Genomic DNA, 21,109 nt, shown 5'->3' on the forward strand with positions numbered 1-21,109 from the left:
ACCATTAGGTAATCTAGTCTCTAACCTGCCAAATAAGCAGAGACCCAAAGAAAAAGGCCAAACCTTCCCCATATAAGAAGGGAATCCCTTACATACACACAGAGAGAAACCTTTCCCTTAAATCCAGGAGTGATAGTTTCCTCTCTCCATCTTCCCACCACGGTCCCTAATGGCACAGACTGACGACTCACACTAGCTTTTTCCTGGCTGAAGTGAGCGGGTGGGAATACTACCTCACTTCTGCTCACTCTGTGTGTGCGGGCAAGAAAGAGGAGAGAGGAAAAAGCTGCTAGAAATGACATGGCAGCGAAGTGAAATTAGTGGGCAGGACGGGGAGAGGTTGACAGGGATCAGTGGCAAAAAAGGCATGTGTGTGTAAACTCACACAGTGAGTAGAACTGGAATGGTATTTTCCTCCCTTCCCTGGCCAGTGCAAGGGATGTAGAAAGCTGGGCTGAGACAAAGGAAAAAAGCAGCACCAGTGACCACAGCTGCCCTGTGAGGGGAAAAAAAGGAGAGAGTAGGGAAATTACATCAGCAAAGAGGCCCTTGTGGGACTACATATCCGTTTTGGCCCTAAAGAGTGGACCATGTGTCAAATAGACAGGTTCTGGGGATAATTTAGAATGGTTGAAAAGGACAAGTCATCAAAAGTGAGTCATCAGATAGCAGGGGAATCCTGTAATTGTTTTAAGGGAATCTCGACATGTCAGAAAAATGGCTGCAAGGGAAGCTTTTCACTGTTTCTCTCCCCCCCCCCCCCCAAACGTAAGTCAAATTTCATGTATACTGGATTCCCGTTTATTTTAATGATGCACGTTCCCACACACCTTCAGCGCATGCACCATTTTGTCTCTCGCCATGCATGTAAGCTTGATTCTGTATATGGCAAGGGTACATATGCTGAGGGCAGGCTGTACTTCTAAAACTCTTAAAAAGAAGGAGTTAAAGAGGAGTGGAGAGTCTTTCAACTGTGCTGAACAAAAAATGTCTGGCTTCGGGGCACATGTTCATTATATCTTATCAGTGGTCTTTACACAGAAGTAGAGTAGGGTGGCTGTGCAAGGGCCATCTACTCTAACCGCCTGTCATGCAGCAATACATAACTATAGAACTTATAAGTGATATGCATCCAACCTCTGTGTAAAGATCTTCAAAGACTTTCATTGCCCTCAAGGCATTCTTTTCCACTGTCAAATATTTCTTACAGCAAAGAAATTCTTCCTAATGTTTAGGTGGAATCTCTTTTTTTGTAATTTTAATTCATTAGTTCATGTTCTTTGGAGCAGCATAAAACACAGTTGATGCTACTTGCAAAGAAGACATTATGCTCCTTCTCTCTTGTCCATCAACTTCCAGTTTAGATTCTTAGAGCAACCTGTAGATTTAGGAGCTAGGTTTAACAATTATCCAGCACAGTCAGTCTCTGTGCATCTTAAATTTAATATGTTGTAGTTCCTATCAATCTCATTTCTAGTTCCACACCTGTTGTTTCTTTGTCATATTCTTATTCTTCTCAGGCTAAAGAGGCTGATTTTGCTTAACTATTTCCCAGCTTCATCTGCCTGTCCCTTCTGCTTTTGCACAGTTCTGTTATGCTACAGTGCCCTGTCACTTGGCTGATTCTGTGTACAGAGAGCTGTTTACCATTACATTTGTCAGTAAGATCATGGATATACTTAGAAGTTGATGTATGTAACTTTGAATCATCTTTATTGTTGTGTTAACTTGATCAAATACTTTCTATACTTTTAGGGTCGTGCAATTAAAGGGTCATACAAATTTCATGCTATTATCACTACATTTGAAATGATTTTGACTGATTGTCCTGAGCTTCGTAACATTCCATGGCGATGTGTGGTAATTGATGAAGCTCACAGGTTGAAGAACAGAAATTGCAAGCTGCTGGAGGGGCTCAAAATGATGGACTTGGTGAGTCCTTTTACTCTTAAAACTTCAGATGAACTCTGTGCCGACTGCCACATCAATCCAAAGGGAGAGTGGGTTCATATTGAGCTTTGAGACGGTTCTTTTTTCAATAGAAAAAATGAGCAAATTATCACTAATCATCTAAATTGAGCCATATCATAATAATTCTGTACATTCCCTACTCAGAATTCTCTAAATTCAGATATTCTTTTGGCTGAGATCCTATATCAGGCTTGTCTACCATATATGTTCATGCACCAGTCAACTTCATGTATAAGTCAAAGGCAGATTTTAGGATTTTGGATTATGGATTTTGAGCAGACCTGTGGACACTTTGAGGATAAAACACAGTCTTCTCATGTCCATTCCACAGAGAGGCAAAAGCGCCAGTGCCACCTCAGGGGCCAGCCGCCCCTGCTGTCTGCTGCCCCCTTTTCCCCATCCAGGCATTCAAAAAGTCCTTTCAACGCTCCCTAATTTTTATGAGAAAAGGAACCATCCCCTTCTCTGACTAGAATGGCAAAAAGCCTACTTCCCTCCCATCCTGCGCTAAGTTCCAGGAGGCCATCAGAGGGTGAAAGGCTCAGCGGCCTTCTGCCACAGCACAGCAACAAAGGACCCCCTTCCCCACCACCAACCTACTGATCCCTCTCCTCCATGGCACTCCTACCCAAGGCCACCACTGGAAAGAAGTTGCTGTTGCCAGGGGCCTCCTGGTACTTCTGGGGGGTGCCTCCTCCCCTCCAAGGTGTCCCCTATCCTCTGGGGCCTTTTTGCCCCATGAGGGAGGGAGGTCACTTGCTTTCTCGTTCACTTAAGGGAGGGAACCTCTCCCTCCTTTTCTACCAGGAGGGTCGTAAGTTGGCAAGGGGGGGTGGCTCTTTCTGTGTTGCCTAAAAGTCACTGTCCAGGTCAAATTCTTAGTAGAGGAAAAAGGAAAGCACACATCTTGAGAGCTATACTTGGCATTGCTTAGCATCATATTACGTTGCTGGAAGAGGTAATATAGCTACTTTATTTTGATCATTTGCTAGTGGGAATTAAAACTGGGAGTGAGAAAAAAATGGAGAGGGAGAAACAGTAAGATTCACACTTTATGGCTTTCTTGGCAATGCCAATGCGCAGCTCTTCATAATAATAATAATAATAATAATAATAATAATAATAATTTGTTTTATTTATATACCGCTATTCCAAAGATCATAGCGGTGAACAGTAAGTAAGCTAATTAGCAAGTAAGTAATCATGGTCTCAGTGCCTCACAGGATTGGATCTGCGACTGCACAGAGATCCCCAATAGAACTTTCTTTAGCTGAATAGTTTGGCAGGAATGCACCCCCCCCCACACACACACACTGCCTATCATGCATGCTCCATCCAGCCAAGCTACCATCCCCTCAGTTTCTTTCTGTCCCCCAAAAGAACTAGTCTCCTTGGATCATTCTCAGATATCAGTAGTTCTTTCTTTGCTAATTTGCTTGTTTCTTGTTTATCCTTCTTTCTTCTCCTAACTTCATCCACCATCTGTCATATTAAAAAAAATGTTATATTTCCATCCCACCCCCACTCCCCTTTAACTGTTGTCCCCTCCTTTTCTATGGCCTCAATTTCTCTCTTTAAATGTTGTTCTTGTGGTCAAAAAGTTTCCCTTTCTAATCCACACTCTGAGTGGCTCTTCTGCTTGGGAGAGGGACATATCATTGAGTGCTCTGCTGTTTGTGTCCACCCTAGTAGGTAGGAAGGGAGGTAGTTCCTCCAGTGGCCCAGAGAGCAAGCGAATGAGTGACCGCCCTCAAAGAGGCCGCAGAGGAGGGGGCATCCCGGGATAGTGGGGGAGGTGGTGGCGGTCTGCTAGAGCCTCCTGGCAATGGCCTTCTCCTGGTGATGGCTTGAGGCAGGAGCACCATGTAGGTGAGTGGGTAGTAGGAGAGAGGTTCCTTGCTAGGCTTTTCCCTGCTGACAGGCTCTGGCAGGAAGGTTTGAGCCCCGGAAGGCTTCCAGGAAAATCAGCCTAGAGAGGGAGGGGACAGCGGAGCCTTTTGCTATGCAGAGAATGGGATGGTTCCTTTTTTTGATAAATGTTAAATTACTTCTCTGAGTAGAGTGGCAAAAGGCCTTTTGAATGTCTGGGATTTTTGAGATTTCCCTGCTCTTGCTGTAGCCCTCCCAGCGAGAGAGTCCTGTGATAGAAGCATCAACCCCCACCTCTCCCCCTACTGGCAGGGAGATTGGAGAGGTTGATGTTTCTTTTAGGACACTCTCAGTTCTCCTTACCACAGCAGAAAAATCCCAAAGAGCCTCCACTGCCTTTTCCTCAAAGCAGTATTATCGTATTAACTCCATGTATAAGCTGAGCCAGGTTGGGGGGGTGTCAATTTTTTTAGCATAAACATTTCAACTTATAGACAAGTATATATGGTAGCTTAAATAACCACCTGCAGAGTCATATGGTGATTTGCTACACCAGTGATCCCCAAACTCTGGTCCTCCAGATGTTTTGGACTTCTGCTTCCAGAATTCCAGGCTATTGATTAAACTGTCTGGGGCTTTTGGGAATTGAAGTCCAAAACACCTGGAGAACCAAAATTTGGGAACCGCTGCACTACACTTTAGTCTAGCAGTTCCCAACCTGTGCTCCAAGGAGCCTTTAGGGCTCCGTGTGCAATTCCCAGGTACTTTGCGGCTGCTCTAGGAAAATGAAAGAAATAAAAATGGCATGAAATTAAATAATAAGAAACACAAAATAACACTACGCCTAAACACCATTAACTTGTAAGACATAGGGTAGGCATCTTAGGAGCTCTACCATAGAAAGTGATTCTAAAAAGGGCTCCATGAGTGAAAAAGGTTGGAGACCCCAGCTTTAGTCCTTATTCCTGTTCTTCATGTTATTCTAATGCACTCAGTGGTATTCACATGACCATCTTTGCATAGCTGCTCGAGAAACCAGTTAACCTTACTGCGATAGATACCTGTTCTTCCTTGATATCGTTTCTACATCTCTTGCTCCTTTTTCCTATGACGTGCACCACTGTACTGTCTAGATAAAATCATATTCACAAATGCCTGATGGAGTCCAGAGTAAATTCCACTGTAGTGATGAGTAAGCCCATTTCCACAAGGATAAATAGTTATGCATTGGTTGAAATGTACAGCCATTTCTGTATTGTTTACACTTCTGCATCTCTGCGTAATGGACAGAAATACACAAAATATTAATTAATTAATTAATTTGTATAGAGGAACTTACATATGCCTGAAACAACAATAGAATATTTACTCCAGTCCATATAGTTTTAATACTATGTAACTATAATTGTCCAGAGACTGGGGCAGGGGGATGTTTGGACAGGGATAGAAATTATTCCATTACTTTCCAATTTTTGGTTAACATTTGTTCCGCTGTTAATAAATTAAAACTCAAAATCACATTTTTAGTTCCAGTTTATTTGCCATAGCCTAGTACAGGTACTTTGACTCACGGCTCCATTGGGACTTTTACTGATGTTGGTTAATTACAGAAAGAGGCATGATGTTGATTTTAATATTGTAATAGTTTGTAGCAGCAATTATTTCTTCCTTTTTCCTCATTGCACTCTTACAATTCAGTCTCACAATCCTAAGAACAGAAACTTTGAGTACGTTATTGTGTAAAATACAGTGTATGCTGATTTGTTGTTGTGTGCCTTCAAAGTCATTTCCGATTAATGACAACCCTAAGGCAACCTATTATGGGGTTTTGTCAGTGAGAGGTGTTCAGAGGAGGTTTGCCATTGCTTTCCCCTGAGGCTGAGAGGGTGTGACTTTCCCAAGGCCACCCAGTTGGTTTCATGGCCAAGCTGGGAACTGAACCCCGATTTCCAGAGTTGTAGTCCAATCCTCAAACCAATGCCGGTTATTGCCAATGATTTTATAAAAAGTAACAAATGCAAACTTGCAGCAAAACATATCTGTGTAAAAGAATAAACGTTTTGTTTGATATGGTGATCCAGTGAGAATGGTGGAGTATTTGAAATCTTCCTCTGACTGGAAGCAGTGAAATAACTGAAACGGTTTCTTATTCAGCTGTAGAGAAGTTACTTGGGTGCCACCTGAACTGTAGGAGAAAGAAATTAGACTTGAAATGATTTGCAGTTTGAAAGTTCAGCATCATGGACTGTTACTAATTGTCTTTTTCTTGCAGGAACATAAGGTGCTTCTTACAGGTACTCCGTTACAAAACACTGTAGAAGAGCTTTTCAGCTTACTTCATTTTTTGGAACCAAGTCGCTTCCCTTCAGAAACCACCTTCATGCAAGAGTTTGGTGATCTGAAAACTGAGGAACAGGTAAAAATTTCAAGATGCCCTGAATGGCAGCCCTGTGAATATCTCCAAGCTTCCCTATTCTCCACTGCCCTGCTTAAGTCTTGTAGATTTATGCCTGTTACCTCCTTAATTGAGTCTAGCCATCTGGTGTGTGTTCTCTCTCTCTTTTTGCTGCCTTCCACCTTTCCTAGCATTGTCTTTTTGAGTGAGTCATTCTTTCTCATGAAGTGTCCAAAGTATGACAGCCTCAGTTTAATCATCTTGGTTTCCAGGGAGTATTCTGGCGGGACCTGTTCTAGGACCCATTTATTTATGCATGCATGCATGCATGCATGCATGCTTTTGTCCATGGTATCCTCACCACTCCTCTCCAGAACCACATCTCAAATGAGTTGATTTTTTTCTCATCCACTATTTTCACTGCCCAGCTGTCACATTTATACATGGTTATGAGGAATACCATGACTTGGATGATTCTTACTTTAGAGCTCACTTGTAAGTCTTTACTCTTTGGGATCTTTTCTAGTTCTTTCATAGCTGCCCTTCCCATTCCTAGTCTTCTTCTTGTTTCTTGGCTGCAGTTCCCATTCCGATCAATGTTTGACCTTAGGTATGGATAATCTTTAACTATCTCAATTTCTTCAATGTCTAGGTTGAATTTATGCATTTCTTCTGTGGTCATTTTTTAAAAAAAATATTCAGTATTAAGCCTGTCTTTGGACTTTCATTTGACCTTGTTCAGTAATTGTTCCAATTCTGTGATGTGTTCCACTAGTAATATGGTGTTGTCCACAATCTTGATTTGTCCTTCTGTGTTCAAGTCTGCTCTTCGTATGATATTTTCTGCAGACAAGTTGAACAGATAGGGAGAAAGGATGCATCCTTGCCTACCCCTTTTGCCAATTGGGAGTCATTTTTCTTTATATTCTGTTCTGACAGTTCCCTCTTTTCCTAAGTACAGATTTCTCATCAGGACTGTCAGATGTCGTGGCACTCCTATGACCTTTAGAGCTACCCATAGCTTTTTGTAATCTATACAGTCAAATGCTTTGCTGTATTTCTAAAGCACATGGTGATTTTTCCCTGGAATTCCTTGGAATGCTGTATTAGCCACCATATGTTTGCAGTGTGGTTTGTAGTGCCTCTTCTTTTTCTGAACCCCACTTGGATCTTTGGGATTTCTCTCCATGTATGGTTGGAATCTGTGCTGCATAATTTTGAACATAATTTTGCTTGTGTGGGATATTAATGCAATGCTCCTATAATCACTGCAGTCTTTTGTGGCACCTTTTTGTGGACTGGGATGTATATTGATTGTTTCCAGTCTGTTGAACACTGTTTTGTTTTCCATATTTGTTGACATATATTAGTTAGAACTAGGTTGCTTCTGTCTGTGTGTATTGTAGCATTTCGACTGAGTATCATCTGTTCCTGGTGATTTGTTTTTACTGACTTTATTGATAGAAAAATATTGTTTAATTTATGCAAAATAGCTGAAGCTGATTATTTATTTTCAATAAACAATAAATCTGGTGAGAGCGATGTGCCATTTTATTTTCTTCTGTTTTCCCTTATAGCTTATCAAGTGATGGGATGATATGATTATAGAGAGAGGTTCCTTTAGTCTAGTCACCCAGTTCCTCTCAGACTTCGAATCATGGCTGACCTTCTTCCTGTCAGATTCAGTCCCCACTTTGATCCTAGGTGACTTTAATATCCACGTTGACGATTCCAATAACCCTACAATGTCTCGCTTCAACTCTCTCTTAGCTTCTTTTGGCTTCCAACCACATTCCAACTCTTCAACTCATTCTCTTGGTCACTGTCTTGACCTAGTTCTTGCTGCAAACTGCGCCATTTCGGACTACCTGGCACTTGACTTTCCACTATCTGATCATCACTTAATCTCCTTTGCTCTCACTTATACTCCACCTCCTCGTCACACTGTTTAACGCTATTTTCGTGATCTTCAATCTGTTAACTCTAACCATCTTGGTCAAACCCTGGATTCATCTCTCTCTTCCCTAAATCTTGGGGATTCTACTGATTCATCAATGTCTTTATTCAACTCCACTCTTTCCTCAACTCTTGACAGCTTTGCCCCTGTCTCTGTATGCACTTCTTCCTCTAAGACTAGGCCTCAGCCCCATCATTAAGTTTCTCTGGTCCTGCTCTAGAGCGGCCGAACGTCTTTGGACAAAGTCCAAACAGTGGGCTGACTTTATTCATTACAAATTTATTCTTTCTTCTTTGTCTATGGCAAAATAGAATTATTACAAATCATTGATCTCTGCCAATGAAAGGCACCCGCAGCATTTGTTCTCCACCTTCAACACTTTGCTTAAACCTCCCTCTCCTCCTGTCTCTTCATCATTCTCTCCCAATGACTTCACTAATTATTTCATCTCAAAGATTACCACTATTCGCTCTGAGATAGTCTCTCCCGATTCTTCTTCTGCTCATAATCTTCTTTCGCCCTCACCTAAAAAATTTTCTGTGCTTCCTCCTGCTTCTTTGGATGAACTTGCTACACTTCTGAACTCTTGCAAACCTGCAACCTGTCCTCTTGATCCAGTTCCTACTCATCTTCTAATTTCTATAGCTCCTTCTTTTCTGCCCTCTCTTCTCCATATCTTCAATCTCTCTCTCTCTCTACAGGCTCCTTCCCGTTGGACTTCAAACATGCTCTCATTTCCCCAATTCTGAAAAAAACCTTCTCTTGACCCCTCCTCTCTGTCTAGCTATCGTCCGATTTCTCTTCTTCCCTTTCTTTCTAAAGTTTTGGAATGGGTTGTTTATTCTCACTGTCTTGAGTTTCTGGAAGCCAACTCCTTTCTCGATCCCTTTCAGTCTGGTTTCCGCCCATGGCATTCTACCGAGACAGCTCTCACTAAGATCTCGAATGACATTTTACGGGCCAAGGCTAATGGCTTTTACTCTGTTCTCATCCTTCTTGATTTGTCTGCAGCCTTTGACGCTGTTGATCACTGTCTTCTAGTGGATATACTTTCTGACCTTGGGTTCTCAGACTCTGTTCTTGACTGGCTTAGATCTTATTTGTCAGACAGATCTTTTGCAGTGGTCACAGGTGGTCAGACTTCGCCCTCTGTTCCCTTATCTGTTGGAGTTCCCCAGGGCTCTGTTCTGGGTCCTCTTCTGTTTTCTCTCTACACACTGTCCTTAGGTAAACTCATTAGCTCTTTTGGTTTTTCCTACCATCTGTATGCCAATGACACCCAGTTGTATCTTTCCACCCCTGACCTTTCTCCAAGGCTTGAACAGCAAGTTTCGTCTTGTCTCACAGCTGTCTCGCAGTGGATGTGCCATCGGCGTTTGAAGCTCAACATGTCCAAGATGAAGCTTCTTGTCTTTCCTCCTAAGTCCACCCTTCAACACTCCTTTTCTGTCTCTGTAGACAACATTTCTATTCAACCAGTCCAGCAAGCCTGCAGTCTTCTTTTTATCTTTGATTCTTCTCTGTCATGTATTCCTCAGATCCAGACCACAGCCAAGGCTTGTAGATTCTTTTTATACAATATTGCCAAAATCCGACCATATCTCTCTGCCTCCACTGCCAAGATTCTGGTCCATGCCCTAGTGGTCTCACGACTTGATTACTGTAACGTCCTCCTGGCTGGGCTTCCTCTTTCTCACCTCCATCTTTTAATTTCTGTCCAGCATTCAGCTGCTCGCATTATCACATCTGCCCACTGCTCTGACCACATCTCTCCTGTGTTGGCATCCCTTCACTGGCTCCCTCTCCCTTTCTGCATTCAGTATAAGCTCCTGCTGTTGACGTTTAAAGCCCTCCATGGGCTGGCCCCTCCTTACTTATCAGACCTTCTTTCTCCTCACCTTCCCACTCGGGCTCTCCGTTCTGGTAGTCAAGGTCAGCTGTCCCAGCCCAGGATTTTCTCTGCCCCATCTCAGATTCGTCCCTTTTCACTCGCTGCCCCTCACTCCTGGAACCTTCTTCCCCCGCGAGTAAGAGCCATCACTTCTTTAACCAGCTTCAAAACAGAGTTGAAGACCATCCTGTTCAGAGAAGCGTTCCCAGGCATTGCATAACTCTCACTTGCTATTTGGTGTTCTTTTGTTGCCTGTTTTTTTTAACCATTTCCTGTATTGCTATGTATTTTATATGTATTATCCTACTAGAGTGGCAGACTAGCTCCAACAGCCCTCCTTGGTAGAAGATTAACCATCCATTAAGAAGCCAAGCCCTCCGTCCAGTCCATCTCCTTTGGTCCAGACCTCGGAGGTAGAGAAGAACTGCTGGACCTCATCCCCTTCCCCGCCACCACTCCCTTCTCCTTTTGTGTTATGTCTTTTTAGATTGTAAGCCTGAGGGCAGGGAACTGTCCAGTTAAAAAGATTGTATGTACAGCGCTGTGTAAATTTACAGCGCTTTATAAATAAAGGTTAATAATAATAATAGTAGTAGTAGTAGTAGTAGTAGTCTACTTGGGCAGCTAGAGACATAGCCAGCTTTTGTCACTGAAATAGCCATATGGTCAAAGGTGGTAGGCTGGATGAAAGCATGCCACTAATTTGAGTTCCTTAGGTTGTTTTTGTGGATTGTGGTTCACTGAGCATGGGTAGGCAATCAGACTGCTCTAGTATTCGACATGAGAAGAACCAAACAATTTTTCCTTATCCAAAAAAACTGCTTGTGCTAGTTGGCCAAGAGGTAATGTGAAAGTGTTATCCTTTGGTGGTGGTGTTTGCCTTTAAGTCATTTCTGGTGACCTTAAGGCAAACCTATCACAGGAGTTTCTTGGTATATTTCTTCAGAGGAGATTTACCAGTGCCATCCTCTGAGGATGAAAGTATGTGACTTGCCCAAAGTCACCAAAGGGGTTTTCATGGCCAAGCCTGATCTCCAGAGTCAATTATCCCAACACTCAAATCACTACACCAAGCTGCCCTTTACTTCTATGTATATTTGCATTTTGTGATTTTGACCTGACATGGGGTTCATTTCAGCCCACCCCTCATTTTCTTCAAGGTACTTCTCGCATGCTGTGCGGCTTCTCTATCCATCTTCTTCTTCAGGGTCTTTGCAGAGGCCAGTGTAATATAGGGGGTGGAATTTACTGCTGATATTTACATTTTCTATTTTGAGAATTGATCTGTGTTCCTTATTTACTCTGAAATAGAAAAAGAATGATGTTGTAAATGGGGAAATAATCCTTGCTAGTTTTTCTGTGGAACATTTGAAACCTAAGTGATCAGAACAATTAGACTTTCAAATAAAAATGGATGTCTCAGTTTCAGTCATTGCCTTGCATAAACAAGGATGGGAACAATGCACGCCTGAACTCATTTTCTGATTTTTTCAGATAAAATATATGAATGCAGCCTATATTGTACAGGCAAACTGACTGCATCTGCACTGCAGAAATAATCCAGGTTGACACCACTCTTAACTGGCATGATTCAATGCTATGGAATCTGGGGAATGTTAGTTTGTTGTGGCATCAGTGTTCTCTGACAGAGAAGGCTCAGAATTCCATAGCATAGAGTCATAGCAGTTAAAGTGGTGTCAACCTGGATTATTTCTGCAGTGCAGATGTAGCCTATAGCTTTAGTTTGCTTAACCTTTAACTGTTGGGGGGAAAAAATAAAAATGAACTTCTTTAAAATTACAATGAACTGTAACTTTTAAAAATGTTAAGAACTTGTCAATAAATATGAACAATGTACTGGACATTATTCTTTCCTGGATTTTATTTTAAAATATGAGGACTTACAGTTTAAAAATTCAGTGGTGGGGCTTGAAGGTTAAAAAAGAAATAGATAAAAGTGACAGCACAGGAATCAGTCTTTAAAGGCAATTATGGCAAGTAAGCTTCAGTTTCAACATGGAGGAAATACTGTCTGGATCTTAGAGCACACAAAATGGAGTCTTAAGCAACAACTTTTGCTACTGATGACTGCTTGCATTCCTGTTACTTTTTGAAGTTGCCAGCAGTTATTGATGGTGGCCAGTAGCTTTGCTGCATTGCTTCCTTTGCCCCCAACTGCTGTGGGGATAGGTCATGGGTAGGCAACCTGTGGCCCGGCGAGGCCTTGGGACCGGCCCCAGCCCGGTCCTGCCGTCAAGGCCTTTGGCCTCTCGCGCACAGGGGCAATTGTCTGTAAAAGCCTCAGAAACATGCATTTATATTAACATTTTTTAAAAAATCAGCAAATTTTTTCACGTGTCCTCCACTTTTTTAAAAAAAGTGTCCACCATTTGAAAATTTTGTCCTACATTTGTCCCGGTTTATTTATTTATTTAATTTAAAAAAAAAAAACCTTTAATTATTTATTTTTTGGCTTCGGCCCCCCAGTTGTCTGAGGGACAGCAACCCGGCCCCCCGGCTCAAAAAGGTTGCCTACCCCTGGGATAGGTGACAAGGAACCTTGTAAACAAGGACAGATCATTAACAAGTCTAGCTGAATTTGAATAGAAATAGAAGGACCCAGAGTTGAGTAAGCAAGTGCTAATTACAAATGTCTAAGTTTCCTGACAACAGAAGTAATGAGTATTAATTGAGAAACTAACAATAGTGAATTTTTAAAATTTGAAATGAGTTATAAAAAGGCATTGCTAAAGTTATAAACAGTAGCTAGTGCTATGCTGCAAGAGGTTTTGGTGTACCATCCAAACAACAGCAACAACAAAACAACACAGCAAGCTTTCAGTGAGACTTGTGCGCTTATTACCAGTGGAAGAACTTTTTCAATCTGAATGGAGCGAACCATCAGCAAATTTTATTAAATCAGACATGGCCATTGTGTATGTACTTTAGAATTGATAGTCTAAAGAATCTTCCCTGACAGATGTATGATGTTGTTGCTGTTTGATTTGAATTGAATTAACTTGTTTACCCTGCTGCTTAGCTAAAAAAGTCACCTTGGACAGCTTACCTATAATATAATACAGTGTAATAAAACATAGGCTTACAGTCTAAGAAGACATAACAATAAGGGAGAGGTGGGGATGGGGAGGAAAGAAGAAAAAAAACAACTGGCCTTTCAGCAGGACATGGAGGAATGTCCTGTGTCCTATTTCATCTCCTTCAGTATTAGCTACCATTGGTGACAGCCAAAGGAGGATCCTTCAGGAAGTTAGTCTTTCAGCAGATCAGGTTGAGTGTATTTGTTCTCCAGCTCATTTTCCAGTGCTGCAGCTTGCTGAATTTATTAAATAATAAGTGAATGATTCACTTATTATAAGTCAGTATTGAACGTATTTATTTAGGGATTAAATTTAGCACATCTTTAAGTAAGAAATCTTCATATGAGATTGTGGCCCAGGCATGTGTTGTTATTCTCTTGAGTCTTAGTTTTATATTTCAGGTTTAAAGTTTATTTTTGGTTTCTCTTTATTTATATTAACAATTATAGCATGTACAGTCAGCTCTCCATTTTCATGGGAGATCCGTTCCGGACACCCCCCCACACACACACACACAAAATCACAGATATTCAAGCCCTATAGGCTTGAATAGGGGTGCATGCCCATGAGTGAGTGCAGGCACCTGCCTTGGGTGTGTGCCCCATTCTAACCCCCTCTGTTTGCTCCTTGCGAGTAAGTGAGGTTCACGGATCTGAAGTCTGCACAAACAGAAGGGCAATTGTATATGTACTTCCATTGATGGTGTGTTTTTGTTGTTAACTACCTTTGAGTCATCGCCAAGCCCCCACTATCCTCCACTGCTCTGCTTAGGTCCTGCAGACTCAGGCCCATGACCTCCTTGATTGAGTCTAGCCATTTGGCGTGTGGTCTCCCTCTCTTTTTACCCTCCACATTTCCTAGCATTATTATCTTTTCTGATGAGCCATGCCTTCTCATGACATGACCACAGTACTCAGTTTTGCATCTTGGCTTCCAGGGAGAGTTCTGACTTGATCTGTTCTAGAACCCATTTGTTTGTCTTTTTGGCTGTCCAGGGTATTCTCAGCCCTCTTCAGCACACCTCAAATGAATTTATTTTTTTCATATCCTCTTTCTTCATTGTACAGCTCACATCCATACATGGTGATGGGGAATACAGTGACTTGGATGATTCAAACCTCAGGGCTTTACACTAATACTAGTGCTTTATCTTCACACTTTAGGAGCTTGTCTGGTTCTTTCTTTACTGCCTTTCTGATTCCTAGTCTTCTTCTGATTTCTTGACTGCAGTCTCATTTCTGATCAATGTTTGATTCAAGGTATGGGAAATCTTTATTTCAATTTCTTTGTTATCTAGGCTGAATTTATATAGATACTCCATGATCATTATTTTTGTTTTCTTCAAGATCAGCAGTAAGACTGCCTTTGCACTTTCTTCTTTAATTTTCCTTAGTGATTATTCCAAGTTTATGATGCTTTCTGCTAGTATTATGGTGTCACCTGCATATCTTAGATAATGTTCCTTCCTCCTATCTTCACTCCTCCTCATTCTGAGTTTAAACTTGCTTTCTCTAAACAGTCTATAAAGCACATGCTGATTTTTTTCTGGAATTCTTTGGTTTGCTACATTATTCATCATTATGTTTGTGGTGTGGTTCCCTAGTACCTCTTCCTTTCCTGAACCCTGCTTGTGCCTGTGGGATTTCTTTCATATATGATGGGAGTCTGTGCTGCAGAATTTTGAGTATAATTTTGCTTTCATGGGAAATTAATGCTATGGCCCTATAGTTACTGCAGTCTTTTGTGTCTCCATTTTTATGGATGGGGATGTCTATTGATTGTTGGCAATTTTGTTTTCCATATTTGTTGGCATATTTTAGTTAACACTTGAGTTGATTGTGTTACCTCAAATGGAATATCATCTGTTCCTGGTGGTTTATTCGTCCAAATTAATCTTATTGTGGCTTCCACCTTGCCTTGTAGAATTTGGGGTTCATCCTTGTATGATTCCTCATTCCATGTGTCATTTATTTTATCATCTCTTTTATATAGCTCTTCTGTGTATTTCTTCCACTGTCTTGTTATATCGCCTTACTTGTGTAGTACAGTGAGCCCGTGCTATATGCAGGCTTGTAATAGGTGGCTTCCAGCTTATGCGGAAGCCGACGGGAGAGTGGCGCACGTGCCCATGGCGCGCACACATGGTCGTGCAGCATACACGAGCCCCATTATATGTAATGGGGCTCGAGCATACACATTTTTTGCCTTATGCAGGAGGTGGTCCTGAATGGATTCCCCGCATAAGGCAAGGACAGACAGTACATTCTTCTTTTTGTCATAGAGCATCCTTGCTCTAGGTTTGAATTTCCCTTGGAGTTCCTTGATTTTGAGGAAAAGGTCTCTTGTTCTTCCTTTTTTGTTGTTGTCTTCTATTTCTCTGCATTGAATATTATAGGACTTCTCCTTATCCATGCATATTAATCGTTGGACAGTTGTGTTCATGGTTCTGGCTTTGTTCCTTTTCTTTTGCTTCTCTTATTTTATTGCTTGAAGTATTCCATCAGGTATCTATTGTTCCTCCTTTTTCTTTTTGGCCACCAATAGTGTTTTTATGCATTCTTCTTTAATTATGTCCTTGTCTTCTAACCATATTTCATCAGGTTCCTGGTCAATCATGCTTAATAATCTGTATTATTATATAAGTATTTACATTTATGATTGTTGTAGTATTGTTGTATAATACAGAATGGTGGCCATAAGAGGATTGACTTCAAGTATAAAAGAGTGGGAAGCATTTTGTGTTCTGTACATCATTCATAATATAACCCTTTCTTTTACTAGGTGCAAAAGCTCCAGGCTATCCTGAAACCAATGATGTTGAGACGACTTAAAGAAGATGTGGAAAAGAACCTGGCTCCTAAGGAAGAAACCATCATTGAAGTTGAATTGACAAATATTCAGAAGAAATACTACAGAGCTATCCTTGAAAAGAATTTCACTTTTTTGTCAAAAGGTGGTGGACAAGCAAATGTTCCTAATCTGTTAAACACTATGATGGAATTAAGAAAATGCTGCAATCATCCATATCTTATAAATGGTAAGTCGGATTATTTTTATTTTAAAAAAATAAAAGTATGATTGGAGTTTGCCATTTTTCAGCAATAACTAGAAAGTGGTTTTTTTTCCATTTGAGAACTAATCTAAATACACAGACTTGCCAGGAAAGGGTAAATTTCTCCAACCAAAGAAGGCATAATGGAACTTTCTTGTTCCATCAGAGAATGAGGAAACCCCTTTCAATATGTATAATAAACAGAGCATAGTTTCTGTGTTGATCTTGAACAGCATCAGGAGCAAAAGGCCTTAAACCTGCATCTTTTTTCTCTCCAGCTTCACTTCTCTGTCACAACATTGATTAGGTGGGGAAGGGGATCACTTGATGTGAAGTCAGGAAGAGGGGCAAGTAGCTCAGTGGCCAGCTGCTCTGGCCATGCAAAACATTACAGCAGCTCAGTGGCCCGGGGCCATCTGTCCACTACTGTTCTTCTAGCCATGCAGGTACAAACTGGTGACACTAATAACTCAGACCTGTTTTTGGCAGGGACATGGCATAATGTCTCACACGTACTGGCAGCCCTGGAAGTCTGGTGTGGAGGGACCCAACTTGTCAGTTTCTGTGCTCTCTTTCCTTTTTTACCTGCAACTGGAGACCACCAGCACCTCACTGCACATACAAACAGACATGGGGGACATTTTTAGCTCCTCTTCTCTCCACCCCCCCCCCCCCACTTCTTCCTCTCTTTTTCCTCTGTTTCCTCAATAACTTGACACTGCTTTCACAAGGATCCTGTAAAACAGAAAAGAGCAGGAACCACCCACATCTGCCAGTTGTTTTTTGTTGTTGTTGATCAGTAACAATTACAGTATATACTTTTAAAAAGCTCAGGTTAATTGAAATCAGAATTAAGTAGTTTTCTGTTTCCTAAAACTATATAAGCATTTTAGCAAAGATTTTCTGATTAGGTTTGTTAGTATAATAAAAATTAATGACTGGAAAATCGTTAGTAATATCGAGGTGCTTGAGTGGCATGTTCAACATCTGTTTGACTTTTTATAGGTAATGCCTTTTAGGCAAAATAAAATGCCAATATCTCAGTAGTTAGAGGCAGGTTTTTGGTATGCTTTTTAATTTACTGTTTTATATGATGGAAATATTGACAATTTTTGATTGGTTACGGTTATTCCAACATAGGTTTTTCAACCATTCTTACAGAAACTAATGAGAGTCTTTATATGCTTTAAACACAAAGCACAGGGAATTTTGTAGGAACAAATCTAAGATGTTTATGGTGCATACAGCTCCCTAGTGGTGTATGGTTATCATCATAGGAATTTAAGTTGGAAATCCATGTTCATATCCATGTTTAAGTGTAAAGCTGAATGGGCATGGCATCTCATATGATTTCTTTTTAAAAACCCCTCTTACTTTAATCTCCTTTAAGGATTTGATTCCAAAAATAGATTTTGGGACATAAATATTTTCCTCCATATTCCTGCAACAGTCCCAAAGCATCTTAAGTAGAAATACTTGGAAGTAATGACACACCCCTCACTGCTGGATCAACATAACATCTGAAGAAGCATCTAGTCATATCACCATAAGGCCTGTAGAATCTAGTTGTTTCCCCTAATAAGTGCATTGTGGCTTGTTGTTTGTCTCAAACTACAACACACTTTCCCTCCTCTTACAAACCCTAGAGTAGCTTACATTATTACTAGAATACAGAGATCATGCATGCAGATTTTAAAAATTGTTTAGAGTTGTATGTTAATCACTGATTGACAGCTTTCTTATATTTTTCTTGATGCCTGATTTTGTCTCATTTGGTAGCAAGATTTAAAAATGTGCAGGTTGAATATTTATGGTGACTTTTTCTTTGATAGCAAATACCTTGAAAATTAAATTTGATCCAAGCTACTTAACTTGGCTTGAAGAGGACCTTTTCTTTATGACTCTTACTGTCTGTGCTACTATTCACTTGGAACAGAGTACGGACTAAATTTGTGTTCAGTGAGAAGAAACAGCAACAATTCAACAGGCTGCAACACTGTTTCCAACACTTGGCAGGAAATGATCAGGGAATGGATGCTTGTTTTGCTACTGCATTCTTGATCCATCTGTCAGGCATTTTCTACCAGGAAAGTGAGGGGAATATAATGAGCCGTCATGGTGTAATGATTTGAGTATTGGACTACGGCTGTGGAGAACAGGGTTTAAATTCCCGCTCAGCCATGGAAATCAACTGGGTGACCTTGAGGAAGTCATATTCTCTCAGCCTCAGTGGAAGGCAAAGGCAAACCCCTTCTGAACAAATCTTGCCAAGAAAACACAATGATAGGTTTGCCTTAGAGTTGCCACAAGTCAGAAACAACTTAAAGGCACACAGTAATAACAACAACAATGTGATGGTAATGCATATCCAGACCTACTCTGGAACCATGGCCATATCTCAATACTGCTTCCTAAAAGCATGATACAGTATTCACATCAACCTACATAATATTTTTGAAATTTGCACCCACCCCCTTGTTAATGAGTAGTTTTTGCAATGGTTTTTCATTAACAGCACGTGCCTCAGCTCTTCGATCATCTGACCAAATTATGTGGTGGTCAAATCCTCCATTTAACTGGCAAACTAGCACCCTGAAGTGACTCCTGTATCCTCAAGCCAGATGTCATTGTCTTAATCAAAGAATTGTTCCTTCTTTCCTTGCATCAAGTTTCCTTACAGTTATCTTTAAAAGGGAGTTATTTCCTGTGTTTCTCTTTTCCACCTAATTCCAAGAAAGATGAATAAAATGTTTAAGACATGATGTTCATATATTTACTTCTCGAAAATAATTTCCAAAAAGGATATAAGTAGATTATTTTATCTAAGGCTATGTACAGTATTAGATCCTTACATTTCCTGTTCTTGGTTTCCTTTCTCAGTTTGTGCAATTGGAATGAGTGTGTTATGCTGCTTGATACTATAGCGAACTAGTGGAGACAAAATATTTTTTTTTCTGTTTTACACATGTATAGATTTTTTTTGTTTGTTTCATTGGGCCCATTTCCCCCCCCCCCCACCTCCATTCATCAAAGTGTTCGAACTAGAGAGGTTCATTATACATCAAGTTTCCTTACAGTTCAGTTTATTGTTGTTGTTGTTATTATTATTATTAACCTTTATTTATAAAGCGCTGTAAATTTACACAGCGCTGTACATACAATCTTTTTAATTCTTGTTGTGTGACTTCAGGTCACATTGGACTTTGTGCAAACCTATCACAGGGTTTTCTTGGCAAAATTTGTTCAGAAAGGGTATGCCATTGCCACGTTCTCATGCTGAGAAAGTGTGGCTTTACCAAAGTCATCCAATGGATTTCCGTGGTTGAATGGAAATTGGAACTCTGGTCTCCAAGAGTCCTAGTCCAACACTCAAACTACTACACCATACTGGCTCTCCAGATTTCATGACAAAATTTTAAAAATAAGTTAGATTTGTAATTGTATTTTGATTAAACTGTACTTTCAGATAAAAACATCATAATCTTATGCCAGCTCAAGTTATATATAATGCATTTTAAGTTCCTTAAGTTTAAGTTCCTAAGGTTTTAAAAAAACCCTTCAATTTTTAAAAAGTGCTAATATTGTAATTTTCAATTTTCAAAAAATAAATAAATAGCATTTTCTCCAAAAAAGTAGGGGAGAGGAAAACACCCTCTCCCCTCAGATTTCAAAAAGTTCCAGAACTTTTACAGCTCTATTTCTTATTATTAGATTAGATGAATGTGAACAAATTGAAGCTTAATCCAGATGGAAAAGAGGTATTTGTACTCAGTCAAAAGGCAAATCAGGAAAGATGGATTCCCTTTGTGCCGGATGAAATTTTTCATGTTTTCTCAGCAAGATTTTATAAAGTGCTTGATGTGTATTACCTATCATGTTTGAAACAAAGCAAATAAAGTTTAGGCCAGGTTAATGGTATATAGAAGTTATATATCCATCAGCAAAACACCTGAGTTTCTCCTGATAGATCACACCAGAAAGCATGTGCTCCATGCAGATACATTTTAAAGCAGTGAAACAGTTGCCTAAATCCCCATTAAAATGAAAATAACTGTGAACATGAAAATATTTATGGGCCCCAAAGTTAATATTGATTGAATTAAACAGGTCATCGGTTATAAACAGAAATTAAAGATCTGCTTTGCACTTTGGTTGTCTTCCATAAATCTGTTGTAAGAATTACGTCTTAATCTGGTTTGATGTTCCATTGCACGAATACTTTAGTTGTGTTCTGCTGCTTCTGTGGCACTTCTGTTTACTAGTGTGGTTTTTCCCCCTCAGATAAATTCCATCACAAATTATAATCCTTTTTTTTTTCATTATTAGGTTAGGCACTGTTCTGCAATAGCATAAAAGAGGTCAGACTTTTTAAGCACATGGGGAGCTTTAAAATAATAGTTTTAAATTTGAATAATAATAATAATAATAATAATAGGATTTATTTATATGCTGCCTAATCACTGGTTATCCGGGTGGCTTACAACAGAGGGGATAATAGACAGTTCCCTGCCCTCAGGCTTACAATCTAAAAAGACATGACACAAAAGGAGAAGGGAATGGTGAGCGGGGGGATCAGGTCCAGCATTCTTCTCTCCCTCTGAGGCCTGGACCAAGGCAGATGGACTGGAGGGAAGGCTCTTTTTCTGAATTGAGGCCAGGCCCCTCTAAGGCCAGAAGATGACAGTTGGAAAGAGGGAGGGGAGGGCTCTTCCTCTTCAGGCCAGATGGCATTGGCCCTGTCCTTTCGCTCCCTCTAAGGCCAGAAGATGACAATTGGAAGAAGGGAGGGGAGGACTCTTCCTCTTCAGGCCCGATGGCATTGGGCCTGCCCTTTCATGAGGGGAGAGGGTGTTTTCCTCTCCCCTACTTTTTTTGG

General features: G+C 40.5%; 1 protein-coding gene across 1 annotated transcript in view; it reads left to right on the forward strand.

Annotated features, from left to right (window-relative positions):
- CHD7 (chromodomain helicase DNA binding protein 7) overlaps positions 1-21,109 on the forward strand; it is a 209,962-nt gene that overhangs the window by 151,896 nt on the left and 36,957 nt on the right. The window contains exons 14-16 of the mRNA XM_089517366.1: positions 1,756-1,932; positions 6,113-6,256; positions 15,963-16,218. Coding sequence (XP_089373492.1) covers positions 1,756-1,932; positions 6,113-6,256; positions 15,963-16,218 — 577 coding nt within the window. The remainder of the gene's footprint in view (positions 1-1,755; positions 1,933-6,112; positions 6,257-15,962; positions 16,219-21,109) is intronic.

Source organism: Sceloporus occidentalis, unplaced genomic scaffold, assembly GCF_023333645.1.
Source record: "Sceloporus occidentalis isolate IW3139 unplaced genomic scaffold, rSceOcc1.0.p SCAF_3, whole genome shotgun sequence".
NCBI lineage: Eukaryota > Metazoa > Chordata > Lepidosauria > Squamata > Phrynosomatidae > Sceloporus > Sceloporus occidentalis.